At 51.7% G+C, this 26160-nt stretch overlaps 2 protein-coding genes and 1 long non-coding RNA gene across 4 annotated transcripts in view; 1 reads left to right on the forward strand and 2 right to left on the reverse strand.

Annotated features, from left to right (window-relative positions):
- The window catches only part of Cherp (calcium homeostasis endoplasmic reticulum protein), a 14127-nt gene extending 4644 nt beyond the window's left edge, over positions 1-9483 (reverse strand). The window contains exons 1-9 of one of the 2 annotated variants that reach the window (XM_034520082.2): positions 9326-9483; positions 8881-9054; positions 5612-5796; positions 4772-4909; positions 4546-4697; positions 3082-3193; positions 2907-2996; positions 2481-2754; positions 1276-1451 (exon numbers count right to left, since the gene is read on the reverse strand). In XM_034520082.2, the coding sequence (XP_034375973.1) occupies positions 1276-1451; positions 2481-2754; positions 2907-2996; positions 3082-3193; positions 4546-4697; positions 4772-4909; positions 5612-5796; positions 8881-9054; positions 9326-9350 (1326 nt within the window). In that variant the 5' untranslated portion in view covers positions 9351-9483. Of the gene's footprint in view, positions 1-1275; positions 1452-2480; positions 2755-2906; positions 2997-3081; positions 3227-4545; positions 4698-4771; positions 4910-5611; positions 5797-8880; positions 9055-9325 lie in introns of both variants that reach the window. The other variant, XM_034520081.2, reaches the window with a different exon arrangement.
- Positions 9484-10332: 849 nt separating this feature from the next.
- On the forward strand, positions 10333-14202 carry LOC143434728 (uncharacterized). Its single transcript, XR_013104456.1, has 2 exons — positions 10333-10408; positions 13056-14202. It is a non-coding gene; the product is annotated as an uncharacterized LOC143434728 (long non-coding RNA).
- On the reverse strand, positions 13984-26063 carry Slc35e1 (solute carrier family 35 member E1). The gene is made up of 6 exons (XM_034519937.2): positions 25484-26063; positions 25159-25229; positions 22738-22875; positions 21340-21465; positions 17901-18146; positions 13984-17222 (listed from the first exon to the last, which is right to left on the reverse strand). The coding sequence occupies exons 1-6, from the start codon at positions 25905-25907 to the stop codon at positions 16995-16997; spliced, it is 1233 nt and encodes a 410-aa protein (XP_034375828.1). The 5' UTR covers positions 25908-26063; the 3' UTR covers positions 13984-16994.
- Between the last annotated feature and the right edge of the window lie 97 nt (positions 26064-26160).

Here is a 26160-nt window from a genome sequence, read left to right on the forward strand (position 1 = left end):
TGCAGGTGGCATGCCACTCTAGTTCTGGGACAGCCTGGAACTTAATCCCCCTGCTTCAGCTTTTCAAAGACCAGGATTAAACAGGCTCCCTTGTCCTGGCTTCAACCCCACTTCTAAGGATGGAACCAATGCCTCTCCATCTACCTGGACTGCTTACTCACCCCAGACCTCTAGTTTTGTTGGTGAACTGCCACACTGGCTGGGAAGCCGCAGTGGACCAGATGTCCAGCCCCTAGATCTTACTGAGCCTACACAGTAAGGCCTGATCTCCACCTTCCTCAAAGGTTCCTATGTGCCCACCCCATAAGGTTCACAGCTGGCACTTTTGGGACGTGAGTGCTGTCTATAGGGAGTATCCATCTCATGTCAAGTAAACCTGCTAGTCCTGAAGCTGAGAGGTAGAAGGCTCAGATTTGAGACTTGAAGTTCTGAGGGCAGGGCCACATGCCTAGTACCCATAAATGTCCTCTACAGTCAAGAGTCACCAGGAAGGCCACACTCAACAGATAAATAGGCCATGCCTTGTTGAGGGGAAAGTCTGTTACACCTAGATACTCCAGTCAATCTCACCTAGCAAATTATAAAGAAGTTTTGATCATACACCACATGACCCCTGCCCTAGTCTACAAGTCTCCTACCCTGAGAAACCAGAGTCCTGGCACTGTAGCCACCACCTACAGATTCCCGGAGAAGCCCACCAGTTCTGATCTTCCTTCGGTCCCTTTCTTTCTTCCTTCCTTTTTTTTTTTTTGTTTTGTTTTTTTTTTTTTTTTGTTGTTGTTGTTTTTTGAGACAGGATTTCTCTGTGTAGCCCTGGCTGTCCTGGAACTCACTCTGTAGACCAGGCTGGCCTTGAACTCAGAAATTCGCCTGCCTCTGCCTCCCAAGTGCTGGGATTAAAGGCGTGCACCACCACTGCCCGGCTGCTTTGGCCCCTTTCTGAGGGACCTGAAAAGCCCATATAATGGTAGCATAGAGACAGGGGTTTGCCTAAGCTCTATTGTCTCTCAGCTACTATGGCTGCACCTGCCTGCTATGCCACAGGACACCACTAGGTGCAAGCAGGCTTTTTTTTTTCCCCAAGACAGGGCTTTTCTGTGTAGCCTTGGCTGTCCTGGAAGGCTATCTGTAGACCAGGCTGGCCTCCAACTCATAGAGATCTGATTGCCCCTGCCTGTTGAGTGCTGAGATTGAAGGCATGTGACACCACTCCCTGACATGAACAGGCTTTTGACTCAGCCATGTGTGCATGCCCCAACAGATTTTAGGAAGTACCTGCTGTTGACCCCAAGGGGCAACTGGATGAGGCTGATCAAACCAAGGGGGCTTGTTTGGTGGGATCTGCTCATGGGGGCCAGGACCTCGAGGGCCAGCAGCTGCAGGATCCTGGACGCCTGCCGAGGTGTCGTACTCTGAAGAGCCAGGCATCTGGATGGGAGGCTTGTTGTCATCTAACACAGGTGACAGGCAGTGAGAGGTGAGGTGGCCAGTCAGCAGGAGAGGCTGTGGACCCTCAAGCACTCCCACACCAGCCCAGGACAGCCTAAGCTCACTGGAAGCCCTTGCCAATGTCAACACCATCACCCTCTAGAGATGCAAGAGGGAACATTCTCTACGCTCATGGCATGTCCTGTCTTGTCTATTATTCACAGAATTATTGAGTTACTTTTAAAGTAACAGCGGTGTGCTTACAGGCATGCACGTGTGTGCATGTATGGTAGTTAGAGGGCAACTCTTGGCAGCAGGCTCTCTCCTGCCACCCTGTGGACCCTAGGGCTCAAACCAAGGTCATCAAACCCTGTAAACAAGTTCATGCCTACTGAGCCATCTTCTGGCACTCCATTTATTTCAGAGTCTCTTAATGAATCTGGAACTCAGTGACTACCCAAGTGAAGTCCTCACATGTGCACGGGAAGCACTTTACTGACTGAGACATCCCTGTAGCCCCATTTAAACATGCTTCACCTCAGTCTTTGGGGGACTATTTTGAGGTACAGTCTAAGCTGGCCTTGAACTTAGTCTTCCAACTGAGGCTCAGGATTGAGATCACACCCATTAGCTACCATGTATGGCTAGAACTCTTCTGAGATACCAATTCTTGCCTTATATCCCAGTCTAGTCTAAAATATTCCTGCCTCAGCTTCCTAGCTGCTCATTTCAGATCTTATCCAGGTTTCTTCAGACATGGTCCTTCACACACATACACATGTACACTACAAACACTATTATATGTCTGTATCTGTGTCTGTTTAGGACTCCACTCTATGTGTTGAGCCCACCCAGGCCTGGACCATACTTTTAACCATGCATCAAGTGTGGATTAAGGCGCAAGCCTGTCGGGAGTGTTTACCTGGCCTGGACACATAAGCAGATCAATCTTGGCCCAGCAGTGGGCAGGCTGTGGAGCAGGTGTCCAGGAGGGAAGAGTGCTCTCTGCCATTCAGGGAAGTCAGTTTCAAGAGGTGGAGGGAACCTCATACCTGGCTGGGTAGTTGGTGGGATGGTGGGGGCAGGTGCTGAGGCTGGTGGGGGTGCTGGTGGTGGGGGTGTGGCCTTCACATCCGCTTCCATCTGAGGCAGCTGAATCTGTGGTTGTGGCTGTGGCGGCTGCTGTTGTTGTTGTTGCTGCTGCTGCTGCTGTTGGGCTAGACTGCTGACGAACTCCTCATGCTGTGTCTTAAGGCTCTGGATCTGCTGCTGGAAGGCAAGCTGCACAGGCTGCACCACCGATGAGTACTCACTGATGAGAGTCGCCTGGGAGAAAGGACAGGAACACTGCCACTTAGGACACCAGCCCAGGATTCCAAGAGCCAATGTGTGAGATGTAGCCAGACTCAGTGATGAAAATGTCAGTGGGCAGTTTCAAATGTCCTTATGATGGGTGGCCCCTGCTGTGTGGTGCTCACCTGGTACTGACCAAGTCCCAGGGCGGGGCTCTGCAACTGCTGAATGATGGAGTCATCAAAGTAGCCATTTTTCTCCCAAAGCTGCAGGAGCTGGTGCAGAGGGAGACTTGTTAAACAGGGCTCAAATTACCCAGCCACCTGGCTGCCCAACCACCCAGCCCCAGCAGCCCCATACCCGGGCAATCTTCTGCTGTTTGTCCTCCTCCACAGCCAGAAAGCTGGTGCAATAGATGGGTACTACCACCTTCTGTAAGGCGGCCAGCAGCTCCCGGGCCTGCTTGCGCTGGCTGTGAGGGAGAGACCTTCCGCGCATCAGGGCCCTGGGGCAGGACCCGGCCATGCACCCGTTACCATGCGGCTGTGGCCACAGCACCCTCTCCTCAGGAAACGCCCCCCACCCAACCCAGTAGGGCAATAGCTAGATTATCTACAATGTAGGTGTATTGTCTTGGGAGACAGGTAGAGGGAGAGTGTGCACCCCAGGGCTATTCAGAACAGGACCTTCACTGTCAGAAAGGCTAACTAGAGCCCTTGCATGTGTCTAACGGGTGAAACTGGGCTGCTGTGGTTAGGACCTGGTCATCACTATGCACAAGCAGGTTCAACAATCTGCTCAGGAGGGATTCCCTAGCTTCATAGGGCCAATGAGAAGGCTATCGAGAGCCTAACCACCATGAGGGTTGTGGTCAACCCAGGGCACAACATTTGCCTGCTAGGTGCAAGGCCCTGGCTTCCATGCCCAGTGTCACTGAGAGGGGACAGAGGGGAAGAAGCAGCCCAAGAAGGGCCCCCAGCTGTGCAGTAAAGTAGATCCAGGCCTCTGGAGTAGTAATGGCTCAGCAAGACAGCCCATATGCAGACCCAGGAAAGGTGCAGGCAGAAGCTAATAGCTTCAGCTCCCACAGTTGAGGTCAAAGGGCAGCTAGAGTTGGCCAGGAGGTAGGCAAGGGAAGGCAATGCAGGCCAGGGCTTTGTGTGAGCCAGGTGAAGAGTGTCCCGGTGAATGGGAGAGAGGCCATCTGTGCAGAGGCCCTACCCTAAGAGGCAGGAGCAAGACACTTCAAGAAGAAAGAGAATACAAAGCAGGAGGGGTGTGAACGGCAGCATGACATGGAGGGGTCGAATGGAGACAGTTAGGGCTGTTCTCATGGGAGCCGTATACATTTATCAGCTGTCCTGGCTTCATAACCATGCTGAAAGGCAGAGGGCAGCCTAGATGACTGACTGCATGAGACCTCTGCACCCGTCTCTGACCAGAGTTCTGGACTCTGGTTTCCTCCATAAACTTCACCCGCTGGCCATGCAGAGATACATCTATCAGGCCCCAGGAGGCTGGAGCCGTGTACAGTGCAGAGAGGTCTGATGGAGAGAGCATCAGCAAAGGCAGCCCCAGGACATGGAAGAGCAGTCACCACAGTGCATCAGCCAGGTGTCTGGCTGTGCAGCCTGAAGCAGACACAGGATGGCTACAGAGGCAGAAAGGAGGCAGCAGTGCTCAAGGCCTGCCTTGTGGGGTGCCAACCACTGTCCTGGGAGGGCAAGCAGTGGACCAGTGTGCAAACGCAGCAAGGGTGGGGACTGGATGAGTTGTGGGGACCATGACAATTGTGGGCTCTTGACAGAGTGGTCAAATACTCACCAGTGGTGCAGCACGTCGTTGATCAGATAGATGAGGTGCAGCCGCAGCTCAAAGTGTGCGCCATCAGCAGTGATGCGGTTGCGCAGGTGGCCCGCCATCAGCTCACAGTGTGGCGGGGACTTGGCATTGCTGAACATCCAGTTCTTCCCAGCCTGAGAGTCAGGCCAGGGTGAGTGGGTAGTCAGGTGGGCAGGTGACGACACCCCCACCCCACACTGAGCCTCACCGAGATGGCATCCTTTGTGCAGGTGTCAATGATGGGCTGTAGCAGGTTGTCAAACTCGCTCATGTCCAGCTGTGTCTCTTCCAGCAGCTTTTGCATCTGCTGTTCCACTGCATGAGCCACCGCTGTCGTTACTTGCTCCTGGGAAAACCACGAGGGACAAGTGGTATGAGCAGGGTCCTTACACAACACTAGTGTCTGTCTTTACATACACAAAAGCCTGTGACAGTCCATTGTCACAGCAGGCAAAGATAGCCTGGCCTCAGCTAAACAGGAAAATGTGAAGCTGCGGAGGCAGGGTACTCGTGGATCACCTAAGCAGAGCAAGGCAGGGAGTAAGGGCTAACATATGCAGTAGGTGCCTGTGACCTTTGCACTTGGGAAGCTGGGGGCAGCTTGGCTAGATGCTGTCTCAAAACCAAACCCAACCCAACCCAACCCAAACAAGTAAATGGTAGGTATTGGCCACCAAGCCAATTAATAGTAGAGGCCAGTTCTGCTGTCCAAGACCTCCCTGTCCAGTCGATGACTGATGGCAAACACCCATGCATGCTGTGTGATGGTGGTAAGCAAGGAAACCCTGAGTGGGGCTGGCACTCAGGTCTGTATGTGGCTCGCTGCTCCTTTCACTTCAGATAGCTCATCCTCATAGAATTTGGCAACAGAACCAGCCTAAAATATGGGGCCAAAAGGGTCCCTCCCTACTCATTAAGACTGTAGATACTTAAGCCACCATGTAGAGGCATCCAAAATGGGTAAAAGTCCACTGATCAATGACTGTGGATGACCCACAGACCTACTAGAAGGTGACTCCAGGGTCAGTGGCACTAGATGCAAGCATACCTGGCGCAGGGCCAGCAGGTGCTGCTCCTGCTGCTGGAGACTCCACTGGCTCTGCTGGATGAGCTCGTCCATGGATGGGGTGCCCTGGGCTGGAGTGAGGGATGCTGTGGGAGCCAGCGGAGGTTGTGGCAAAGGGGGCATGGCTGAGGTGGGCTCCAGCTCTGGTGCCTGTTGCTTGCAGATTACTAGCAGGAAAGAGATGGGTCCTGTGAGCTCAGAGTGCTCCAGGTTACCCTCAGTGATCCATCAGGTTTGGCCTCCAGAGAGGGCCTGATGGAGGAAGCTAGGTTCACTGTCCACTTCATAGGGCCACCCTGTCAGAGCATCCCTCTGTTGTGCCTGGTCTCCATGGAGATCCTCAGATATGCCTTCTCACTATCCCTGGACAGGCTGAACCTGTCCATCTTCCCCTCTCAAGCAGGCCTGATGGAGCTACTATGTACTGCAGGCCATGGCCAATGCTGGAGATTGTGGCACCGCGCTCAAGGGTTTGTCCGTCCTATGCCATTAATCTCTCCTTCACTCAAGACAGCCAGTAACTGGAGGTCTGACCAGCACACACAGGGCTGGAGTGCCCCCAAGACCAGCCCCACCTTCTGTGGTGACCCTCCCAGTCTGTGGCCTTTGAACTAGCCCTTGGACTAGCCTGAGTCACCAGCAATACCCTGATACGACAGTATATGAGGCTGGCATGTACCCAGACAAGGTACTCCTCTCGAGAGGAGGGTCCCTACTCGCAGTTAAGATTTTAACAATATGGCCTCCTTACTCTCTAATTCTGGGCCCTGCCCGGCCCCAACTGAACATAGCCACACTCTTCAGGAGCCCCTGAGACTCATCTAAAACAAATGGCCTTTGGATAAAAGCAAAGAAAGTAGGGCTTAGGGACAGGTGTCACTTGGGCCCTAACAGCACCCTACATGTCTGCCTGGCTTAAACTCTAGACCCCATACACCTTTGGGAAGCTCCACTTTGGAGGAGTCACCAAGGGCCATTGGGTTTTCACAGACTTAGGCTTCTCAAAGTCACTGCACTGCCTCCCAGCCTAGAACAGCAGCCCACTCAGATGAGCAGTATACATACCCCTCACACTAGTCAACAGCAATGCCAACTACCTGCACCATTCCACATCACTGCTACCCATCTGCCTTTGCCTGTATCACACCTAATAAGAAATTGTGTCCTATGCTAGAGTAGGCCTCTACCACAGCAGGCAGAGTGGCCTGTAAGCAGTTCTGAGTGTCAACTGCTGTGGGAAGAGCAGCACCCCACAGCTCACATTTTTATTGTGCTTTACAAACACAAGGCCATGGTAGGGATGGACTAGAATTTTTTTCCCTAGAAAAGGTTTTTCTGTGTAGACTGTCTTGGAAACTCTCTGTAGATCAGGCTAGCCTTGATCTCACAGAGATCCACCTGCATCTGCCCCCCCAACCCCCAGTGCTGGGATTAAAGGTATGTACCACCATACCCAGAGTGTCATTCTAGAACAGTCCTGGGTTTAGTTGACCCGCAGCCCTTCCAGAGCCTTGTTACTTCTAAGCAATGCTCATAGCTCCTCAGCAAAGCAGGTCCTCTCTCCATTATCTCCCTTGTGCCAAAACCCAAACCCTCTTCTCAACCTCCACCACCCCAGCCCGCACATGTCCCTATCATGTTCACTATATCCCACTATGGCATGGCTGGCTAGCACAATGTCCTCTTGCCTCTCAATCCCTAATGTGCCACAGCTTACATGTACTCTCCTTTTCCTGCTATGGTTTTAAGTCTACAGCCTGAACAAGTGACTGTCGAGTAGGCACAGACTTCCTGTGTAGCTCTCAGGGCCACACACTGTCTAAACTCCCTCCGCTTACCATCCCTTACCCATCCACAATGGCTCTACCTTTGACCTCTCCTGCTTCCACGTTCATAACTGCCACCCTTCCTAATTCTAGCCTGTCTGTCTTAGCACACATTGTTGGAACCGGTTTCAGCCTCTGTCTGCTTTAGGATGGCTATGAACTTGGTGCTCTAGGATTAAGGAATGACCTCTGTAAACATGCATGAGGACACAGACACCCTGATGGTGATGGCAAACAGCCAATCTCTACCATAACTGAATAGGGAGCAAAAACTTATGACTGACAGAATCTAGCCCTACCCTGCCTTGGCATATGAAAACCCCCTCCGTTCACGTGTGTGTCTCCTCTCTGAACATACACCTTCTTCAAGTCCCAGTGCTCCATGGACTCAAGTCTGTCTGCCATACAAGCTTTCTATCAATCACCCACAACACATTGTTAAGAGTTATGACACAGTGTGTTTGGCATCAGAGAGGACTGTGTCTCAACAGCTATCACCTTGATTACCCATTGGCTTTGCAAGTGCATACATTTATTTCCACAGTTTATTTAGAGACTAGAGAGCTACCCTTGATATGACAGATATGAGTTCTGCTCCCAGGACTCATAACATCTGCTATTATTATTGGAAGCTGGTGTATGCTTATAATCCCACCACCTGAAAAGCTGATACAAGAAGGTTGCTTTGCATTGGAACCTAGGCTAGATAACATACCGCCAGGCCAACTTGGGATACATGGGAGGCCCTTGGAGACTAGTTGTGCTTCTTCACTCTTTTTCCTTTGTTTTTTTGAGGCAGAGTCTATGTAGCCTTGCCTGTACTGGAACTTGTACAACAAGCTGGCCACAAACTCACAGAGATACACCTTCCTCTGTCTTCTGATTGCTGGGATTAAAGGGGTGGTCCTGTCATTCATGCCTGGCTCTAAACGTTTTATTTCTATTACTTTTACCACGTTTTTCTTGAGGCTCAAATCTCTGAGTCAGTAGCCAACCTAATTTACAAAACTAACTCCAGGACAGTCAGGACTACACAGAGAAACCGTCTCCAAAACCAAAGATAGGTAAAAAAAAAAAAAAAAAAGAAAAAAAAGAAAAGAAAGAAAAGAAAGTAAAGAAAATGGAAAACCACTGAAAAAACTAAAGGGAAAGCTTTTTGATCTATGCACCTAAAATTCAGAAAGCCATGGTCTCAGCCTGCAGACAACCCTCCCCTTCCCGCTCCCCCCAAAGCCCGGAAAGACAATCTGATAGTCTCCTTATGACACACAGACCCAGCAGTCTATCTTAGTCCAGGGCTCCGGGAAGGGCAGAAGGAAGAGCCGCTCTGCTCTGCAGAGGAAACAACATGCGACTCCAAAGAAATTGGCTGCGGCAGGGCCCGAATTAAACCCGGACGCGGCCGAGGGCTGGAGGGGGACTCACGTTGCTGCTGCTCTAGTGCCAGCTTGCATTTGTAGTAACTGTAGAACTCGCCTCCGAACAGAAACGAGAATTTAGGGTTGTCCTTCTGCTTCTCCATCGTCATTTTCTCGAACTCGGGTCCGTTGCGAGCCACAAACTGAGCGAGCTTGTCGATGACATTTCGAAGCTCCTGATCTGCAAAACAGAGGAAAAGGCGTCAGTGGGGGTAGCACGACCCGGGGACCAGGCCGGAGTCCTCTGGGGCGGGCCACAGCTAGGCGGTGGTGTACGGGTCCTGACTAGGGCCAAGCGCGCGCCAGGAATGCGGGACCCACGGAGAGGCCGAGGGATGAGCGGCGAGGCCGCAGCGCGCTCCGTCACCGGCCCGGCAAAGCGGGGAGGCACGGCCGGACGGCGGGGGCACACGAGAAGAACCCAACGACCTCCGCTCAGGAATAGGCCTCACCGTCTGGCGGCAACGGCATCTCCATGGCTGCAGCCGCTGGCAACGTCCTCCACCGCCTCACGATCGCCTACCAGCACTGGCCGCAGAAGCCGGCCGGAAGTGGTGCAAAGGGAGACGTTTACGACAGCCTCGCGGGACGCTTCGCGCGCCATTTACGGCTGTCGCTGGGAAACACCGGAAGTGAGGACTAGAGGAGGGCGGGAAGAGACTGCCTGAGGACTCAGGAGTGCGACGGCCTAGCGAGGCGCATGCGCAGCCCCGCCGCCGTGCCCGGACCTGCTGGAGCGTGTGGAGCTGCTCCGGCTACATTTTCGGTTTCTGCTGCGTTCTCGTGAGCTCGAGCACTCGCGGGCCTCTGCGTCTTTCACAGCCTTTTGCACCATCCAGAAGGCGGGATCCGCAGGTGATGGTTCTGGCGAATCACACGATCCTGGCTCGGCTCCATTTGGGTAAGAATTTTGAGTATTGGGGCTCCCGGCTCCTCCACATGGGCCTCAGACCGACGTGGAGCAAAGACAAGTCTTCTGAAGCAACTATACGCGTTCTACGGAAGGAGAACCGGAAGCTGCGTCGACACCCCAGCCTTCTGTTTACTTATTACTTAGTCCTGCTTTTTGGCCGTTAGGTCTCAGAAAGCCGAGGCTGACCTCTTAACTCTCCATATAGCTGTAGATAATCTTGCATTCCCGATCCTCCTTTTAGTTCTTGTGTACTGAGATGACCGGCGTGTGCCACCACCATGCCGGGGTTTCGGGATGCTGGAGGTGGAAGACAGGACTGGGTGCACTTTAGGCAAGCATTGAGATAGACCATCGGCCTTTAAAAAAAACCGATTTATCATATTTTGCTGGGCATGGTGGCTCACGCCTTTTGCCTCAGCACTTGGGAGGCAGTGGCAGACAGATCTTGAGTTCAAAACCAGTTTGGTCTACAAAGAGTGCCAGAACTATACAGAGAAACCCTGTCTCGAAAACAAAGATTTCAATTATGTGTATGTGTCTGGTAGGTTTGTGCACGTGACTTCAGTGCCTAAAGAAGCTGAAAGAAGACACAGGATATCTTGGAACTGTGTCTACAGCACTGGTATGATTTACTTTCTGAGTTTGTGCTAGCCAAGCCCTAGTGAGCCTCTGTGTCTTTGAGCCTGTTATGCCAGGATCTCCAGCTTTTCCTAATTCTCTTGCCTCATTGGATATTCTTACTGCTGGAAGTTCCACACCAAGATTCTATGAGGAGGGAGAATGAAGTTGAGCCTGGAAGGTATCCTGATCTCTATGCCCTTCCTGTAAATCCTGTCTTGCCTGCTGTGAAGGCCTTTATGATATCCTCATCTTGGAGCTGCAGAGAGCTCAATGGGGATGTGCTTGGCATGGGAGCAGGGCCACCTGAGTTCAGGTCCAAGAATTCAGTGTAAAAAATTCAGACAACAGCACAGTCTGCAATCCCCAGAGAATACTGTAGTCTTGTAGGGACTGTGTGTGGCTCACAGTAAATAGAAGTCTGTATCTGCTCAACCTGTCTCCCTCAGTCTCACCTGAGACAGTTCCAGAAGATTCTTGATGATGGTATGGGATCTCCTTTCAGAACATATGTTTACCTTCTTTCCTGACAATGTCTCCGGCCTTAATGTCTTGATTCTGTCGGTACCCAGACTGTCTCAGATCAAGGGCACCATGCTTTGCTGGGTCACAATTCTAGCTCGAGCCTGTATCTACTGAGCACTCTGCTTAGACCAGGGTTCTGGGCCAAGCTAACTTACTGATTAAAACTAATTCCTATGCACACACCCACCTAGTTCCCTTCAGCTGCCCCCAAGCTCTCCATAGCTCTGTCCTGTCCCAGCTTACTCAGCCTTCTTTCCTTGATGGTGTGGGACATGACCACCTCTCAGTCCCTCAGTAGGGACCCCCAAGTATCCTGGTTTAAAGCAATGAAAGTGAGGGTGGGGTTTTAGGGAGATGGCTCAGCTGTTGAGAACACTGACTACTCTTGTAGAAGACCATAGTTTGATTCCCAGCACCCACATCCGTAGCCCACACATGCAGCTCCAATTCCAAGGCATCTGATACCTTAACAACATGGAGTCAAAACACAAAATTAAAAAGCAATAGGAGGGCCAGGTGGTGGAGGCATATACCTTTAATTCCTGCACAAAGGCAGGGCAGGCAAGGCCAGCCTGGTCTACAAAACTAGAACAGCCAGGGCTATTACATAGAGAAATCCTGTCTTAAGACCAAAACAAAACAATGAGAGGGCCAGTTGACCATTCAGAAGATGACTATTTTTAGAAGTTTCTTCTGTTTTATTTACTGGTGAGGGAGGTTGCCTGCTTTGGCCCATGTGCAGAAATGAGAGGATGACTGACTCATGGTTGTCCCTAAATTGACCTCAGGTCTTCAGGCTTGGCAAAAAGTGCCTTTAGCCACTGAGCCACCTCAGCAGCCTGTATTACACATCCGTTCCCAGCTCCACACAGTGCCTCTGCCTCCCCAGCACTGGGGTTAAAGGTGTGCGCCCCCACACCTGGCCCCTTGATGCTTATTTCCCAGCGCACCCCTGTCTCTTGCCACTTCCCTAATAAGTCTGGGCAACTAGGTCCTCCCTAGGGAAAGGGCCCTCAAGCCCCTTCCTAGTGTTCCTCAGCTGGCTCTTGCCTACCTCCTACTGAGCCCCTTTGGGAGCCTGAATGATTCTTCATTCACTGAGGCTGAGGCCAAAGCTTTGCAACACATTTGGTCCCCTCACTGTGGTAGCTTCCCTGACTGTTCACAGAATCCTCCAAAATACAGAGGAAACTTAAACAGCCAGAATTACAGGGCTGGGGCTGTGGATCATTGCTTCCCTAGCATGTGTGAGGTCCAGGGTCCCTTCCTGGTCTTTTGACAACCACATAACTCCTAAAACTGAAGGGTGTGGCTTCAGTTCAGTGGCCAGCACACCCATATCAGAGGCAGAAGATACACAGTGAGTTCAAAGCTAGCCTGAGCTCTGTGAGGCCTATCTTAACATGGCAAGATTGCCCAGTGGGTAAAGGCATTTGCTACCCAGCCCAATGACCTGGGACTCACACAGTGGGAGAACTGACTTTTGTAAGTAGCCTTCTGACCTCCACACATGCACCATAGCATGTGTAACCTTCAGTGTACCCCTACACCCCCAGCCCCATACTCTAAATAAATGGAGTGGCTAAGAGTTCGGTTCTACCTCCAAACTCAGAAGTGGCTGTGACTGTTATATCTGTGCTGTAGGAGCTGAGACTGGAGGATGACCGAGGCTCACTGGCCTCATACACACTGGAGCTACAATTATTGAGTTCCAGGTTCAGTGAGTGGCCCTGCCTCAAAGAGTAAGATGGTAGACCTATTGGCACACAAGAACACCTGAGGCCAGCCTCTTGCCTCCACATCCATGTACAGGTGTCTGTTGTCCCCCAGCTATCTATAGAGGTCTGGCTCAGTGGGTGAAGTGCTTGCTACAAAGGCATGAGGACCTGAGGTCAACTCTTTGGTGCCCACATAGAAAGCCAGGGGTGATGAAGCATATTCATGCTACTGCTGGGAAGGCAGAAGCAGGAGGAGCCATGGGGCTCATTGGCCCATCCTCCAGGTACACAGGAGGAAACTCAGCTCAGCCTGAGGATGAGGAAGAGGATCAGTAGCAGTCAGGAAGTTAGCTAAGGAAATGGGTTCCCTGACTGGCCTTGAGTGTAGCTGAACCTGGACTCTTGCAGGAACTGAATCTTGGTGCAGCATAAGCCAGCTGAAGCCACAGAGGTACTACAGGAGCCTCAGCAATAGTAAACTTCTGTGCAGACATGCACTTATACACATGTATGTACACACATGCATGCAAACACTCAGCTTGTTAGACAGTCAGGCATGAAAGTAAAGGTGAAAACAGTCGTTTTGCCTTGCACGCATATGTGTGTGTGGTTTGTGTATGTGTGCAGACACTTGTGTTTGTTTGCATGTGTGGGTGCCCACATATACAGGGATGTGCATGCAGAGGCTGGTGATTGGCATCTGGTTATCAGGTCCTTCCTTAACTGCTCTTTTATATTTTTTTCTTTTTTGGTTTTTCAAGACAGGGTTTCTCTCTGTAGTCCTGGCTGTCTTTGAACTCATTCTGTAGACCAGGTTGGCCTCAAACTCAGAGATCCATTCACCTCTGCCTCCTGACTGCTGGGACCAAAGGTATGTAATGCCATGCCCAGCACACTTATTTTTGTGTGTGCATGGCAAAACAAAAATGTGGAGGTCAGAGGACAACTTATAAGACTTGGTTCTCTCCGACCATGTGGGTTCCAGAAATTGAACTCATATTTCAGCCTCAGCAGGAATTGCTCTTACCTACTTAGCTATCCCACTGGCCCTCTACCTTATACATAAGGCACGTTTCACGCTGAACCTGGCTAATAGCTAGCTTTTGCCCATGATCCCGGGACACTAAGATGGCAGGTGGAGTGGATCTGCCCAGCTTTTTGCGAGGGTGTGGGGGTGGGTGGGTGGGTTCTGGGGATCCCAACTGATTTCCATACCTCTGCCAGTCAAGGGCTGACCAAGCCATTTTTCCAGCCCTGGATTTTGGATCTTTTACTCCTTTTGGGTTGTGCTGGTGGGAGCACAGAGCAAGACCCTTTCTGACAAACCAGAACCAAATTCAAGCCCCTGGAGACCATCATTTATTTTTGGTAAATGCCAACCAGGAACACAGCTTACTCCCATAGGAGAGTTTGACATAGGAGCCTCAGGATGACGAAGATGGAAAAGCAAGAACATGACAGGTTTCCTGTTTCAGACCTGAGGATTTGGGGCTTGGGGTCTGGCCATGAAGAGCCCACTGCTCAGAGTCCTCCCAATACACAGAGAAATCAAGTTTCAAGTGCTCTCCTGCCTCAATTCATCTGGCTCCTATCCTCTGTCAAGGGTTTCCCTAGAGTAAATGATACAAAGTAAGGTGCTGGCTATGGCAGTTCCTCCAGGCACATAGGCTAAGGCTGGAGGAGTGCCTTCTATTCTATGGCCAGCCTGAGCTAAATAGGCAGATATCTTAGAGAAATAAATAACTAAAAGCCCCAAGTGCTCTAATAGTGAACAGACATTCACCACTTTAAGCCTCAGTTTCCCCTTCTGTAAAATGAAGGAGCTGGTTAGATCAGGATCTGTGTTTTGGCTAAGCCACTTCAAAGGGTATGTGGGGACAGCAACATAAATTCTCAGACGAACCTTAAGAGGTGGATTGGATCAGACCTGCAGAGGGAGGTGAATGTAGTAGGGGCAGGACATGGGAGTAGGGCTGACCCGACTTTGAATGGATGGAGGTGAATTGTGGATCAAGTCTGTTTTGTTTTCTCATATAGCCCAGGCTGGCTTCCAATTCACTATGTAGCCAGACATTACACAGAAGTCTTGATCCTAACTGCCTCAGCCTCCTGAGTACTGGGGTAACAGATGTGCACTGCCACACTATGTGGTACTGAGAGTGGCCAGGACTTCATGGATGCAGGTGAGCACTGTAGCCAGAGCTGCAGCCCCAACTGTTTGTCTTTTGATCTGAGAATCTGGTCTATCCTGATTGTCTCATCCATTCCAGTGTTCAAACCTGCTGTGAGCCTCTGAACAGAACAAAGGATCCCATTCATTAACTCATAAACCATTAAGAAAAGTGAGGTGGGCATTTTGTTCCCCAGAAAATGAAAAACACTACACAAATTACAGGAACATCTTGGTAATCCAAAAAGACATAATTCATTCTGAGTTCAGACTGAGTCAGAGTCACTCAGAGAGACCTCCACAGTGCCAAGTGTCTCAGGCCAGTTTTCCCCAGTGAGGAAAACCCAACAGAAGACCTTACCAAAGTGCTCCTACAAACCAGTGAGCAAGGCAGATGGCACTGTCCAGAGGCTGGGGTTGCCATGTCTCAGGCAAACAGGAGGCTAAGTAATAAACTAACCTTCAATATAAAACTCCCAAGTAATCAAAAGCAGAGGGACCCAACCAATCAGGAGTTAGGGACTGGGGTGCCATGACATACCTGTGAGCTCAGTTTTTAGTGATGGAGGAGGCACAAATGCTAAGAGTTAAAGGTCAGCCTGGGAGGCTTAGTGGGGGCGACTCCATCCGGCTACAGTGCCCGTGCTTTTAAAGAATTTGAGCACTCAGGAGGCAGAGGCAGGTATATCCCAAGAGTTCAAGGCTAGCCTGGTCTATATTGTGAGACCCATTGATGCCCCAAGCTAAGCCTGGTGCCCCCTCCCTACCATTTACCTGCTGTGCCACTTCTGCTTACCAACAGGTTCTCCTTGAATTGCCACACTGACCTTGAGCTCACAGGCTTCAGAAAGCCTCCTACTTCTGCTTCATGAGTACCTAAGACCATAGGCAGGGGCCACCAGGATGAACCCCTAAACCTTGTTTTTCATAATGAGCCTGATTATGTAGCCCAGACTGACTTCAAACTCATGGCCATCTTGCTGCCTTAGACCCTAGATATGTGCCACTAGGGCAGGTCCCTAAACTTATCATTTTCCTGAGACAGCCTTTCATTGTAGCCCAGGCTGGTCAGAATCTACTATGTAGATGAGGCCCTTGTCCTCCAAAATATGCCTCCAGAGTGCTGGGAAGGCAGGTTGCACCACTGTGTGGCCTTCTGTGGACAGAAGCTAAGGCTGCACACATGCTGGCCAGACATTCTACCAACCCAGCCTCTTAACCGAAAGACCAGGTAGACCTGCCTGGTGTCCTGTTTAGTGGGACAAAGTTCAAATCCTGACACACATGTGGCCTTACTAACAAGTAACACTGTACTCGAGTGTGAATACCTCCTCCTGCTCCTTTGGCTGCAGCTTTAGCCGACATTGCCTGCTACCACTGAGCTGGGAGGGACTGGCTCCAGCAACAAACATCCCATATTTTGAAATGCGACAAGATGGTTTCCACCTGCTGATTAGCCATGGTGTGGTGCATGATGGGACCCAGGCACCAAAGCTCCCATGGCTGACGAGATGCTCCCCAGAGAAACTTAGGTTCTGAGGGAACTGCCATCGCCACCACCTGGCCTGTGCCATCAGAAGGGTGGGGGGCAGCCAAGCTCCTCCTCTGGAGTCCAAGGGCCCCCCCAGGCCAAGGGCTATGTCCTGCTTTGGCACCCACATGGCAGAGGGTCACAGCTGATGGGCTGATGGTCACTGTAGGTCTGCCCCTGGACAGCACTAGCTCCAAGTGGCCAACTGCCTTGGGGCATTCTGGAGCTCTGTAGCATTGGTGGGGGCAGTAATGTCACCCATGTGAGCCCTCCATCCCTCTGGGCTATGATGTCCCAGATGCCACCTCCTGTGGGCTTCCAGGATTGCAGCCACAGAAATGCCACTTCTTCAAGACTCCCTACTTTCACCAGAAGTTCAGACCAGACCTCTGCAATATGCCAGGGGCAACCCTGTGCACAAATGTGGCGTGGTCTCTCAGCAGAGGCATAAGCCAGGGTCTCTCTGTTGCTCTTTTTCTGCCCCAAGCTTGTCGTTGTCCATGCTATGGTCGCACCCTGCAGCCCATCAGGGACCAGGACCCAGAGCTCCCCTGATGGCCTGCCATGTATCATATGCTCAGTCAGGCTGCCAGAATATCCTGAAGCTGCTGGGCTCAAGAAAGGGGTGCAGAAGGCCTGACCTGGCCTACACATCATGTCGGCTGAGAGCATAGGAGTTTGGGTGGCCCTGGCGGCCATACTGGAAGTGGTCTGTGAGGAGGATATTTCGGTACTGGAAGTCACCCTGCTGGGGGAACAGTGCACCATTGTGGGGCTTTTCCATTGGGCTCCGCAAGTGTTCTCTGCTGCTCAGGTCTGAAGTGGAGATGGGAAGGAGATGGCGCCGGGCCTGCTGGTTTGCATCATACTTGGTCTGTGTGAAGAGAGCAATGAAAAGCACAAGGGAACTCTGGGTGTGGAGGGCATGTCATCCCAGCTCTATGGAGGCAGAGTCAGGAAGGGCAGGAGTACAAGGCTAGCTACACAGTAAGTTTGAAACCAACCTAGACTACATGAGATTTTAAAAACCAAACTAAAACAAATAGGAAGGAAGGAAGTTAGTTGAAAAGGACAGCAGCAGCAAAGAGGTCACCACAAAACCAAGGACTAGGGATGCTTCTGTGGCAGACACTTGTCTCTAACACCTATGCTCTAGGCTCCACCTCCAGCACTGCAGAAACCAGGGTACAGATCAAGGTACAGATGCCTGTCATTCCACTCCCAGGGAGGTGGAGCAGGGGGTCAGAAGCTGAAGGTTACTCTGGGCTACACAAGACTGTTCCAAAACACATAAGACACAAAGAAAGCTTCTGATCCCTGAACGGATGACCCTAGAGATCAGGGTGTGGAGGCAGGAAGATAGTGAGTTCTAGAGTAGCCTGTGCTTAGAATCCTACTGCCATGTTCTGCCTAACATATACAACTGACTCAACTCACCCTGTAAGGTACTCCTGGAACCTACAGCCAGAAACCCCCTCCCCTCTCCTTCCTTTGGCTCCTTGTCCCTCCCTGAGGCTGTGCCTGCTGGGGGACTGTAGCACCCAATGCTTACCTTGTTGTACAGGAAGACACCCAGAATGGCAGTCATCATGCCCAGCACATTGGTGCTGGTCACAGGGTTGCGCAGCATGATGAGGGACACAGTGATGACCATGATCCTCTTGGTGGCGTTGGCCACTGAGTAGCTAAGTGGGCTGATGAGGTTGAGAATGCTGAAGGCGATAACATTCTGTGCAAAGTTGCAGAAGCCACTAACTGCCAAGAGCAGTAGTGTCCAGGGCCACTGAGACACATAGGCCTGTGGAGATGGACAGGGAGCATCAGTGGGGGAGGGGCACGACTAAACTCGGGCAGATGATTACCATGGCACAGCAGGTGGTTAAGTTTTTTTTTTTTTTTTTTTGAAACAGAGTCTCATGCAGTCCTGTCTGGATTCAAATTGATAGGCGACAGGTTTGGCAACAGACACCTTTACCCTCACAGCCATTTCAGCAGTTCATGTGGTGACCTCTAACCCTCCTGACTACCCCACTGTGTGGTGTAGTGATGGGGGACCATCTCTCAAGTCAGAGATACAAAACCAGCCACCAAAGGGCTACAGAGATGGTTCAGCAGTTAAGAGCACTAGCTGCTTTCCCAAAGGACCTGGGTTAGATGCCCAGCACCCACATGGCAGGTCATACTCATTTGTAATACCAGTCCCAGGGGATCCATGGCCTCTTTGGACTTTTGAGGGCAGCCAGGCACACATGTTGCATGTGGACATACATGCAGGCAAAACACCCAAATATATAATATTTAATAATTTTTCTTAAAAAGGCCATCAAAACAGTGTTTGTGGCAGGGTACAGTGTGCTGCAGGGATCCCACTCTGCTTCCTAGTGTCAACCTGTTCTCACAACTGCACAAGCACTTTCCCCACTGCACCATCTCTATAGCTCTGTGGTGGACCATTCTGAGCATGCATGAAGCCGTGGGTTTCAGACCCAAGCCCCACAGAAAACAGAAGTGAAAGCATCAAGCCAGACAAACCTAAGGATATGGGTGACATCAACTACTGCCACCTTCTGCAAGTGTCAGTGGTGAGCAGGGCTTCCAAAGAGTGGAAAATAGCCCCAGAGCACACTCATCCTCAGACAGGAATCAGAAGAACACAAAGGCCCAGCTAGGACACTGGGAGGCCCTGGGCATCAGACTCCTCAGATCTTACTCACACCCATCCTCCTGGACTGCTGCCAGTCCTCAGCTATTCTGTGGAAACCACAAGTCCCAGCTGGCTCCTTGCTAGACTTGGTGGTTAGCAGGCATGTCAGCTGGCCACCAAGGGAAGGATCTTGGAGAAAGTCCCAAAAGAATGACCCATAGAGTCCACCAAATCATACTGAGCTTCCAATCCTGGCATGGAGGGCACACTTTATATTCCAGTACTTGGGAGGTGGAGGCAGGGGGATCAGGAGTCTGAAGACACCCTAGGCTACCTAATACAGGACACAGATCCTGTCTCAAAAGCACCAGAGGTGCTGGCCAGTAAAATGCCCAAGTTCCAACCCCAGCACCCATGTGAAGAAAATGTAGGTGCAGCTGCATACCTACAGAGCCCCACTGCTAGAGGCAGGGAGCTCAGGTGACAGAAACTGGCAGGTCTTGAGGGCTTGGCAGCCATCCTCGCCAGTTAGTGAGATCCTGCTTCAAAACGACAAGGGAGCTACTGAGGGAGATATAGGAGGCTGGATTCTGTTTTCCACCTGCATACCACAAGAGACACACTGCTGTCGTGCATGTACATGTACAAACACACACCAAAGGGAAGGGGAAAAAATTGCGCAGAGCAGAAACTAGGTGTACTTTCTGTTCCTGCAACAAAGGACTCCGGTGCCTCCTAGGGGATGGGACTTGCCATTTCCAAGTTGCTCAACAGGAGCCAGCTGGGGGCACCTGGGATGCAGCTCTGCTCCTGGGAGCCCCACCCTGGCAAAAAAGACTTCAGCTTCTTACCTGCACCCTCCCTTTCAGCCATTCTCAGGATTCCCAAGTTCCTTCAAATCCCCTGTGTACTTTCAGGGTTCCTTCTCACGGTTCCTGTGTCTCCCAGGCACCCATCATTCCCAGTCCCTCCACACAGAGCTGGGCTAAATGTTGCCACTCTGCCAGGCATGTCCTGTGACTGACAGTCAGCTCTCTTTGGAAACAGGGCCTCATGTAGCCCAGGCTGTCTTCAAACTTACTGTGTAGCACAAAGATGGCTGAATTCCTGACCCTCATCTTATCTTCTGTGAGTGGTACTGGGTAGAGCTTGGACCTTGTAAGGTCATTGCAAGGCTTGTCCTGTCATAGGTAGCCCTAAATCACAGTTCTGGAGATGCAGTTCAGGATCATATGGTCCAAACCTCTTGGTTTTGGCAAAAGGCTCTTTTAGCAGAGGTGATTTCAACAGGAAGCAGAGGCAGAGTAAAACAGGAAGAGAGAGGTCCCCTCCAAGGACAGGTCCCAATTTCTTACTTCCTCCTACCAAGTTGTACCTCCACCAGGTCCTAACACCACCACCACCAACTTTTAGAGGGGTCCCACACATAGGCCCTGGAGGACAGTTCCATCCAGACTGATCAGGACTACACTAGTAAGAGCACGTGTGCATGCTCCTGTGTGTGTGTTCTCATGAATGTACATGTGTGCACATGTACTGGAGGGTAAGGTGCTTGTGTATAAGACCGCAGTGAGCCGGCCTCGTCTTCCCAGGACTGGAGTTCCTATTGCTGCTCACAGGATCTAGGGTTTTAGCCCACTTGATTCAGATTTTTAATTAAGGAAATCAAATGCTGAAATGAAGCTCAATTCTAGACAGCTGCTCCACCAGTCTTCAGTAACATTGTCTCCCTATGTGCTCCCACCACAGACCCAAAGCAACCAGGACCAAGCACACAAAGACAGAAAATGAGCCAAGATAAACATTTCCTCTCCCCAAACCAAAAACCTTAGGCACTCAGTCACAGAGCCCAAAAGCTGACTGATACAGGAAAGCAGGAGCCCTGGCTCCCAGGCTGATATTCAGAGACCAACTTCTCCCTCCCACATATGCTCTTGTCACGGTCACACGGTATGATAGGATTTGGCACTCTCCTGTCCTGGATGAACCCACTCCATGCTGGACATTTGGGCTCCAGAACTGAGAGCTAAAGATTCCTTCCTCTTCTCTCTCTCTCTCTCTCTCTCTCTCTCTCTCTCTCTCTCTCTCTCTCTCTCCTCCCCCCTCTTTTCTCTGTGTCGCCCTGGCTGTCCTGGAACTCACTATGTAGAACAGACTGCCTTCATACTCATGGAGACCCACTTGCCTCTGCCTCCCAAATGCTGGGATTAAAGGCATGTGTCACCATTGGCCAGTAGATTCCTATTTTCTTATGCCTCAGGATGAACAAGAGGGCTACAGCTTCCAGCAGAGCCCGTGCTGAGGAAGCTGGCAAAGGCACACCCATGTCTCAGCAGTCCCAACTCACCAGGTCACTGCTGACCAGGAAGGTGGACAGGTCCACCAGAACCCACGTGGGGATCATGAAGAACACGGCGTGGCAGCCCAGGATGTTGAGCAGCCGCAGGTGGTGGATCCTGGAGTCCCTCAACACCTGAGGGGAAAGCCTTGTTAGAGCTGCTGACACTCCAGCAATAAGGCCTGGGTTTCCAGTTCCCAACCTGAGACTGGAATCTGACATCTGAGCTCAGGCGTCAGACCAGCTGGCTTGCTAATAAAGGAACACACAGGCATGCCTAGACAAAGTGCTCTGACCTATGGATGAGAAGCTGACAGAGAAAAACCAGAACCAACCTAGTAACATGCTGGGGAGGGTGTAGTGACTCAAGTACCCTGAAACCCCAACCCCGCTCTGCTCTGCTCTTTTATTTTTTTTCTTTCTTTCTTTTTTTTTTTTTTTTTTTTTTTTTTTTTGCATTTGTTTTTGGAATATGGTCTTGCTCTGTAGCTCACACTGGTCTGGCACTCAGAGCAAACCCATCTTCATCCCAAATATGCTCACGACAGGCAGGTGCCTCATACCTCGCTGAAATCTCTGTGAATGGAATCTAGATTGGTTTAGCCTGTTGGAGCACTACCAGACAAAAGCCAGAAACAGATCCTACCCACAAACCATGGGCTTTAGCCTACTGCAGGGGGATGCCCCAGTCAGCAGCATGATGAGCAACATGTCTTAAGGAATACAGACAATGTATTTCAAGACAAGTGGAAAGAAGCCCCACTGCCAGCCAGCAGACCCACAGTGCTGACCCTTAGTCACGACGAGACGAGCGCTCTGCTGTGAGTGACACACACAGCAACAGCCAGTGTGCGTGGCCAGGCAAATCAGGGCCAATGAGCACAACTCGGTGCAAGAGCCTGGAAAGGAAAAGAGGCACAAGGACACACACAGAAGCTAGCCATGGCATCACATTTGTAACAAGCACTTGGTGGTAGGGACAGAGCAGATCCAGGGGGCTCACGGGACATGAACAGGTTGGATTCCAGGTTTAGTGGGAAATACTATGGAGGGGCCAGTGAGATGGGTCAGTGGGTAAAGGCCTGTAAAGACTTTCAGCAAGCATGATGACCTCAGTTAAGGTCCCACATGATTCCTGTAAGTTGTCTTCTGACCAGCACACTGAGGCCATGGCAGATGCCCTTGTACACACGCATGCAGGAACACAAACACACACACACACACACACACACACACACACAAAATGTAGCAAGAGATAGCAGAGTAGGTTAGGTTTAAGGTTAGCTTTCAAAACAAAACAAGGGACAGAGACTCAAGCAAACAGTAAGCACAGGAAGGTCTGCTCTGGCCAGTCTGCTTGAAGCCACCATACTCAGGCAGCCTGTGCCAGGGACAGGGCCAACACACCTTTTTGGAGAAGATGTTCTGAAGAGAGAAGCACAGCGTGGCTGCCAGGGCGCTGACCAGCCCCCACACGTCGAAGGACAGCTCTGTGACAGTGGCTAGCAAGACTCCGCTGATGATGGGGACCAGTGACAGGTATACCTGCAGGAGGTCAGAGGGGCTCAGGTGGGCTGGGGCTACCCACCATTCAGAACTGCAGGAAAGCTCAGGGCCTCAAGCCCCACCTGGGGGACCCCACCTTCTACCCTGGAAAATGCTGCCTGCATCTCAGATGGCGCTTCATGCCCAGCATTCTAGCACTCAGAAAGCTGAGGCAGGAAAATTACTGAGAGCCGCAGGTCTGGGGCTGGTGAGATGGCTGAAAGCTAAAGGTACTTGCCACTAAGCCCAAAACCAGAGCTTGATGCCTGGGACCCACATGGTAGAAGAGAACTGACTTTCTCACAGCTCTCCTCTAACCACCACACACAGGCAGACACAGACAGACAGACATGGACACAGGAAAATAAAGAAATGGAAAAAAGGTTGAGGCTAGCCTGAGTTATTTCAAATCCTGTATCAAACAACAAACAAACAAAACCTAACAAGGCAAAAAGCCAAGAGGATTTCCAGTCTTTAGGTCAGCATGGGCTACACAGTGACATTTTGTATTAAAAACTAAATCAGGGGCCAGTCAGTTGACTCAGCTAGATGTAAACTGACTTAGACTGGCTGAGTTTAATCTGCAGGGCGCCTTGGTGGAAAGAGAACCAACATGTGCAAGTTGTCGTCTGACCCCCATGTGCACCCACATACCCACAAAACAGCAAACACAGAAACAAACAAAGCAGCAGCCAGGAGCAAAAGGCAGTGGCCGCTGGGACTTGAACTCCTGGCCATAGCCTACTTCCCTTGTCCCACATCTTCCCCTAAGAACAGGGATTCACGGCCTGATGTATCTGCCTTGCAGGGCAGGTCCCTGTCCAAGAGGGCCAATCTGCAGATCCTGCACTTATGAGGCCCTGAGCCAGGTACAATGTCCCCAGTGACCAGGAAAACCGATAAACACAAGGTGTGCTATCAGGTGACACACCTAGATGCCTCCCCAGCAACTCTGACCCCCCCAGGAGGCTAGTCCTACCTGATATCACCCTGGCAGGGACTGAAGAGTGCAGTCAGGATTCATCAGGATAAAGTTGGGCCTGAGGACAAAACTCAGGCAAAGGTGGCCCAGTTTCTGCACTGATCCAGGTCCATCAATTATAGGGCACAGGCAAGTGAGCACTTGTACAAGGTGAGATGGCTTCCAGCAGAACATTGGCATCCCCACTGCACAGGACATAGTGAGCCCGATTCTTGCTCTTTAGCCCCAAACCAAAAAATACCCTGGCCTGGCACCTTTCCTAGGCAGCTCTGAGCTCTGGGTGCTGTGTATGATCCATGTCCAGATAATCACAACCTAAGGTTTTCTTGGTTCAACATAGGGATTGAAGCCCAGGCCTGAGTTCTTATCTTAGCCAGGGCTCCACACTGGGCTACAACTCTTTTCTTTCTTTCTTTCTTTCTTTCTTTCTTTCTTTCTTTCTTTCTTTCTTTCTTTCTTTCTTCCTATTAATTAATGAGTTAATTTTGAGACAGGGTCTCTCTATGGAGTCCTGGAACTCAACATGTAGACCAGGCTGGCCTCCAACTCAGAGATCCTCCTGCCTCTGCTTCCAGAGTGCTGTATTAAAGGTGTGTGCCACCATGTCCAGCTCTGTAAATCAGGCTGGCCTAGAAATCCTCATCCTCCTGCCTCTCCATGCTGGAATGACAAACCCATGGCACCATGCCAGGCTCTGTAAAGTTTTAGTTTCTACAAACTGGCTAGATTCTGCCATGGTCAAACTCCTTTGGCCCTGCATCTCACATCAGATCCAGATAACCATTCTTTCTGGTGATGGGAAAACTAGGACATGATAGTTCAACAGGTAAGATCGTCATGGCCAAGCCTGACAACTTGAATCTGATCCCAGGTATCCACACGGTGAAAACTGTCCTCTGACTTCCATATACATGGCAAGGCACAACATACACATAAATAAATAAACATAAACATATAAAAGAAAGAAAACTTGTCCCAACTTAATTTGTTTGCTGGTGACTTGCTAAAATGGAACCAAACACACCTACCAGCAATCCCAGAGAGGGACTCAAAACAGAAAAGAATGGTGGACTCCAGAGGGATGTGGTGGTCAGGGAAAACAAGCAAGAGTTGGTGATATCGCCCCTTCACACACACCTGCTGTCTGAAAGGTGAGTGCGGGAGCTAGTTGAAGCCACAGGAGGCTGACACCTTGACTTCCTTATTTGACAGGAAGCCAGAGCATGCCACGGTCCAACCACGTCATCAACCTGGCCAGTTACTGGGAATCCCGCCTAGCCCAGGGCTTCTGCCAGGGTTACCTTGGTGCTCTGTTTCTCCTTCATGATGATCCGGGACAGGAGGACCACCCAGATGGGCATGGTGGCCTTGACTGCAAAGAGAGGAAAGGCACTCAGTGGGCAGTCTCGGCAACCTGCACACCCGACCCCGGACCTTCTTTCTGTAAAGGCTTCCTCCCGACCCCAATAGCTGGAATCAATTGTGCCAGGCGCTCGGTAAACTCCGCAGACCTTTTCCAACAGGAAAACCCGACGCGCCTTGGCGGCCTCTCAGTCAAACGGCCCGCGCACTCGTACCCATACTTCGAAGCCCCAGACAGCGCGCACAGCCAGCGTCAGCACCTACCGGTGTGCGCATAGGAGACCGGCACCTTCCAGATGCTGACGTGCGCCGACACCGACGCGAAGTACTTGCCAAAGGCAAGCGGCAGCACGTAACGCGGATAGAAGCGCGGCGGCAGCAGCGGGCCAGACGCCGGATGCGGGCCGGGGCCGGGTCCCGACACCGGCGGCGCGGGCGGCACGCGCCAGGCGCGCAGCAGTGGCGGCAGCCCCGCGCACAGGGCTAGGATGTGGCACAGCGACACGGTGACCGGGAACGGGAAGGCGCTCAGAATCACCTTATTGACCACGTTACCGCCCGCGCTCAGCGCGTACCATAGAAGACACAGCGCCGCCACCCGCGCGCCCTCGCGCGCCCCGCCGCCACCACCCGCGCCCGGGACCCCCGCGCCTGCGCCGGGGCCCGGGGCTGCCGCCGCCGCCGCCATCCTGCCTGAGCGGCCGCCCCTTCCCGCCGGACGACCGCCGGACGCGGGCCCGGGGTGGGACAGCCCGGGCAGGCGCGCCGGCAAACGCCGCTCACCATTGGCCGCTGGCCCTGTGCGTCATCGCCGCTCGCCATTGGCCACCGCCCCGTGCGTCGTCGTCGCGCGCCCGCCGACGCGCCCTCACCCAAGTCTTCGGCGAGGACCCCACCCTCACTCCGGAAGACTTCCGGAAGGGGGCGGGGCTGAGCCCGAA

This window comes from Arvicanthis niloticus, chromosome 16 (genome assembly GCF_011762505.2).
Source record: "Arvicanthis niloticus isolate mArvNil1 chromosome 16, mArvNil1.pat.X, whole genome shotgun sequence".
In the NCBI taxonomy this organism is placed as follows: domain Eukaryota; kingdom Metazoa; phylum Chordata; class Mammalia; order Rodentia; family Muridae; genus Arvicanthis; species Arvicanthis niloticus.

Excerpts from the sequence above, each read along its gene's own strand:
- Slc35e1 (XM_034519937.2), bottom strand. The coding sequence starts at position 25,907 with ATGGCGGCGGCGGCGGCAGCCCCGGGCCCCGGCGCAGGCGCGGGGGTC. Across the intron at positions 25,230-25,483 it reads GGTCTCCTATGCGCACACCG|TCAAGGCCACCATGCCCATC; the intron begins GTAGGTGCTGAC and ends CTCTCTTTGCAG. Across the intron at positions 21,466-22,737 it reads AGAACATCTTCTCCAAAAAG|GTGTTGAGGGACTCCAGGAT; the intron begins GTGTGTTGGCCC and ends CTTTCCCCTCAG.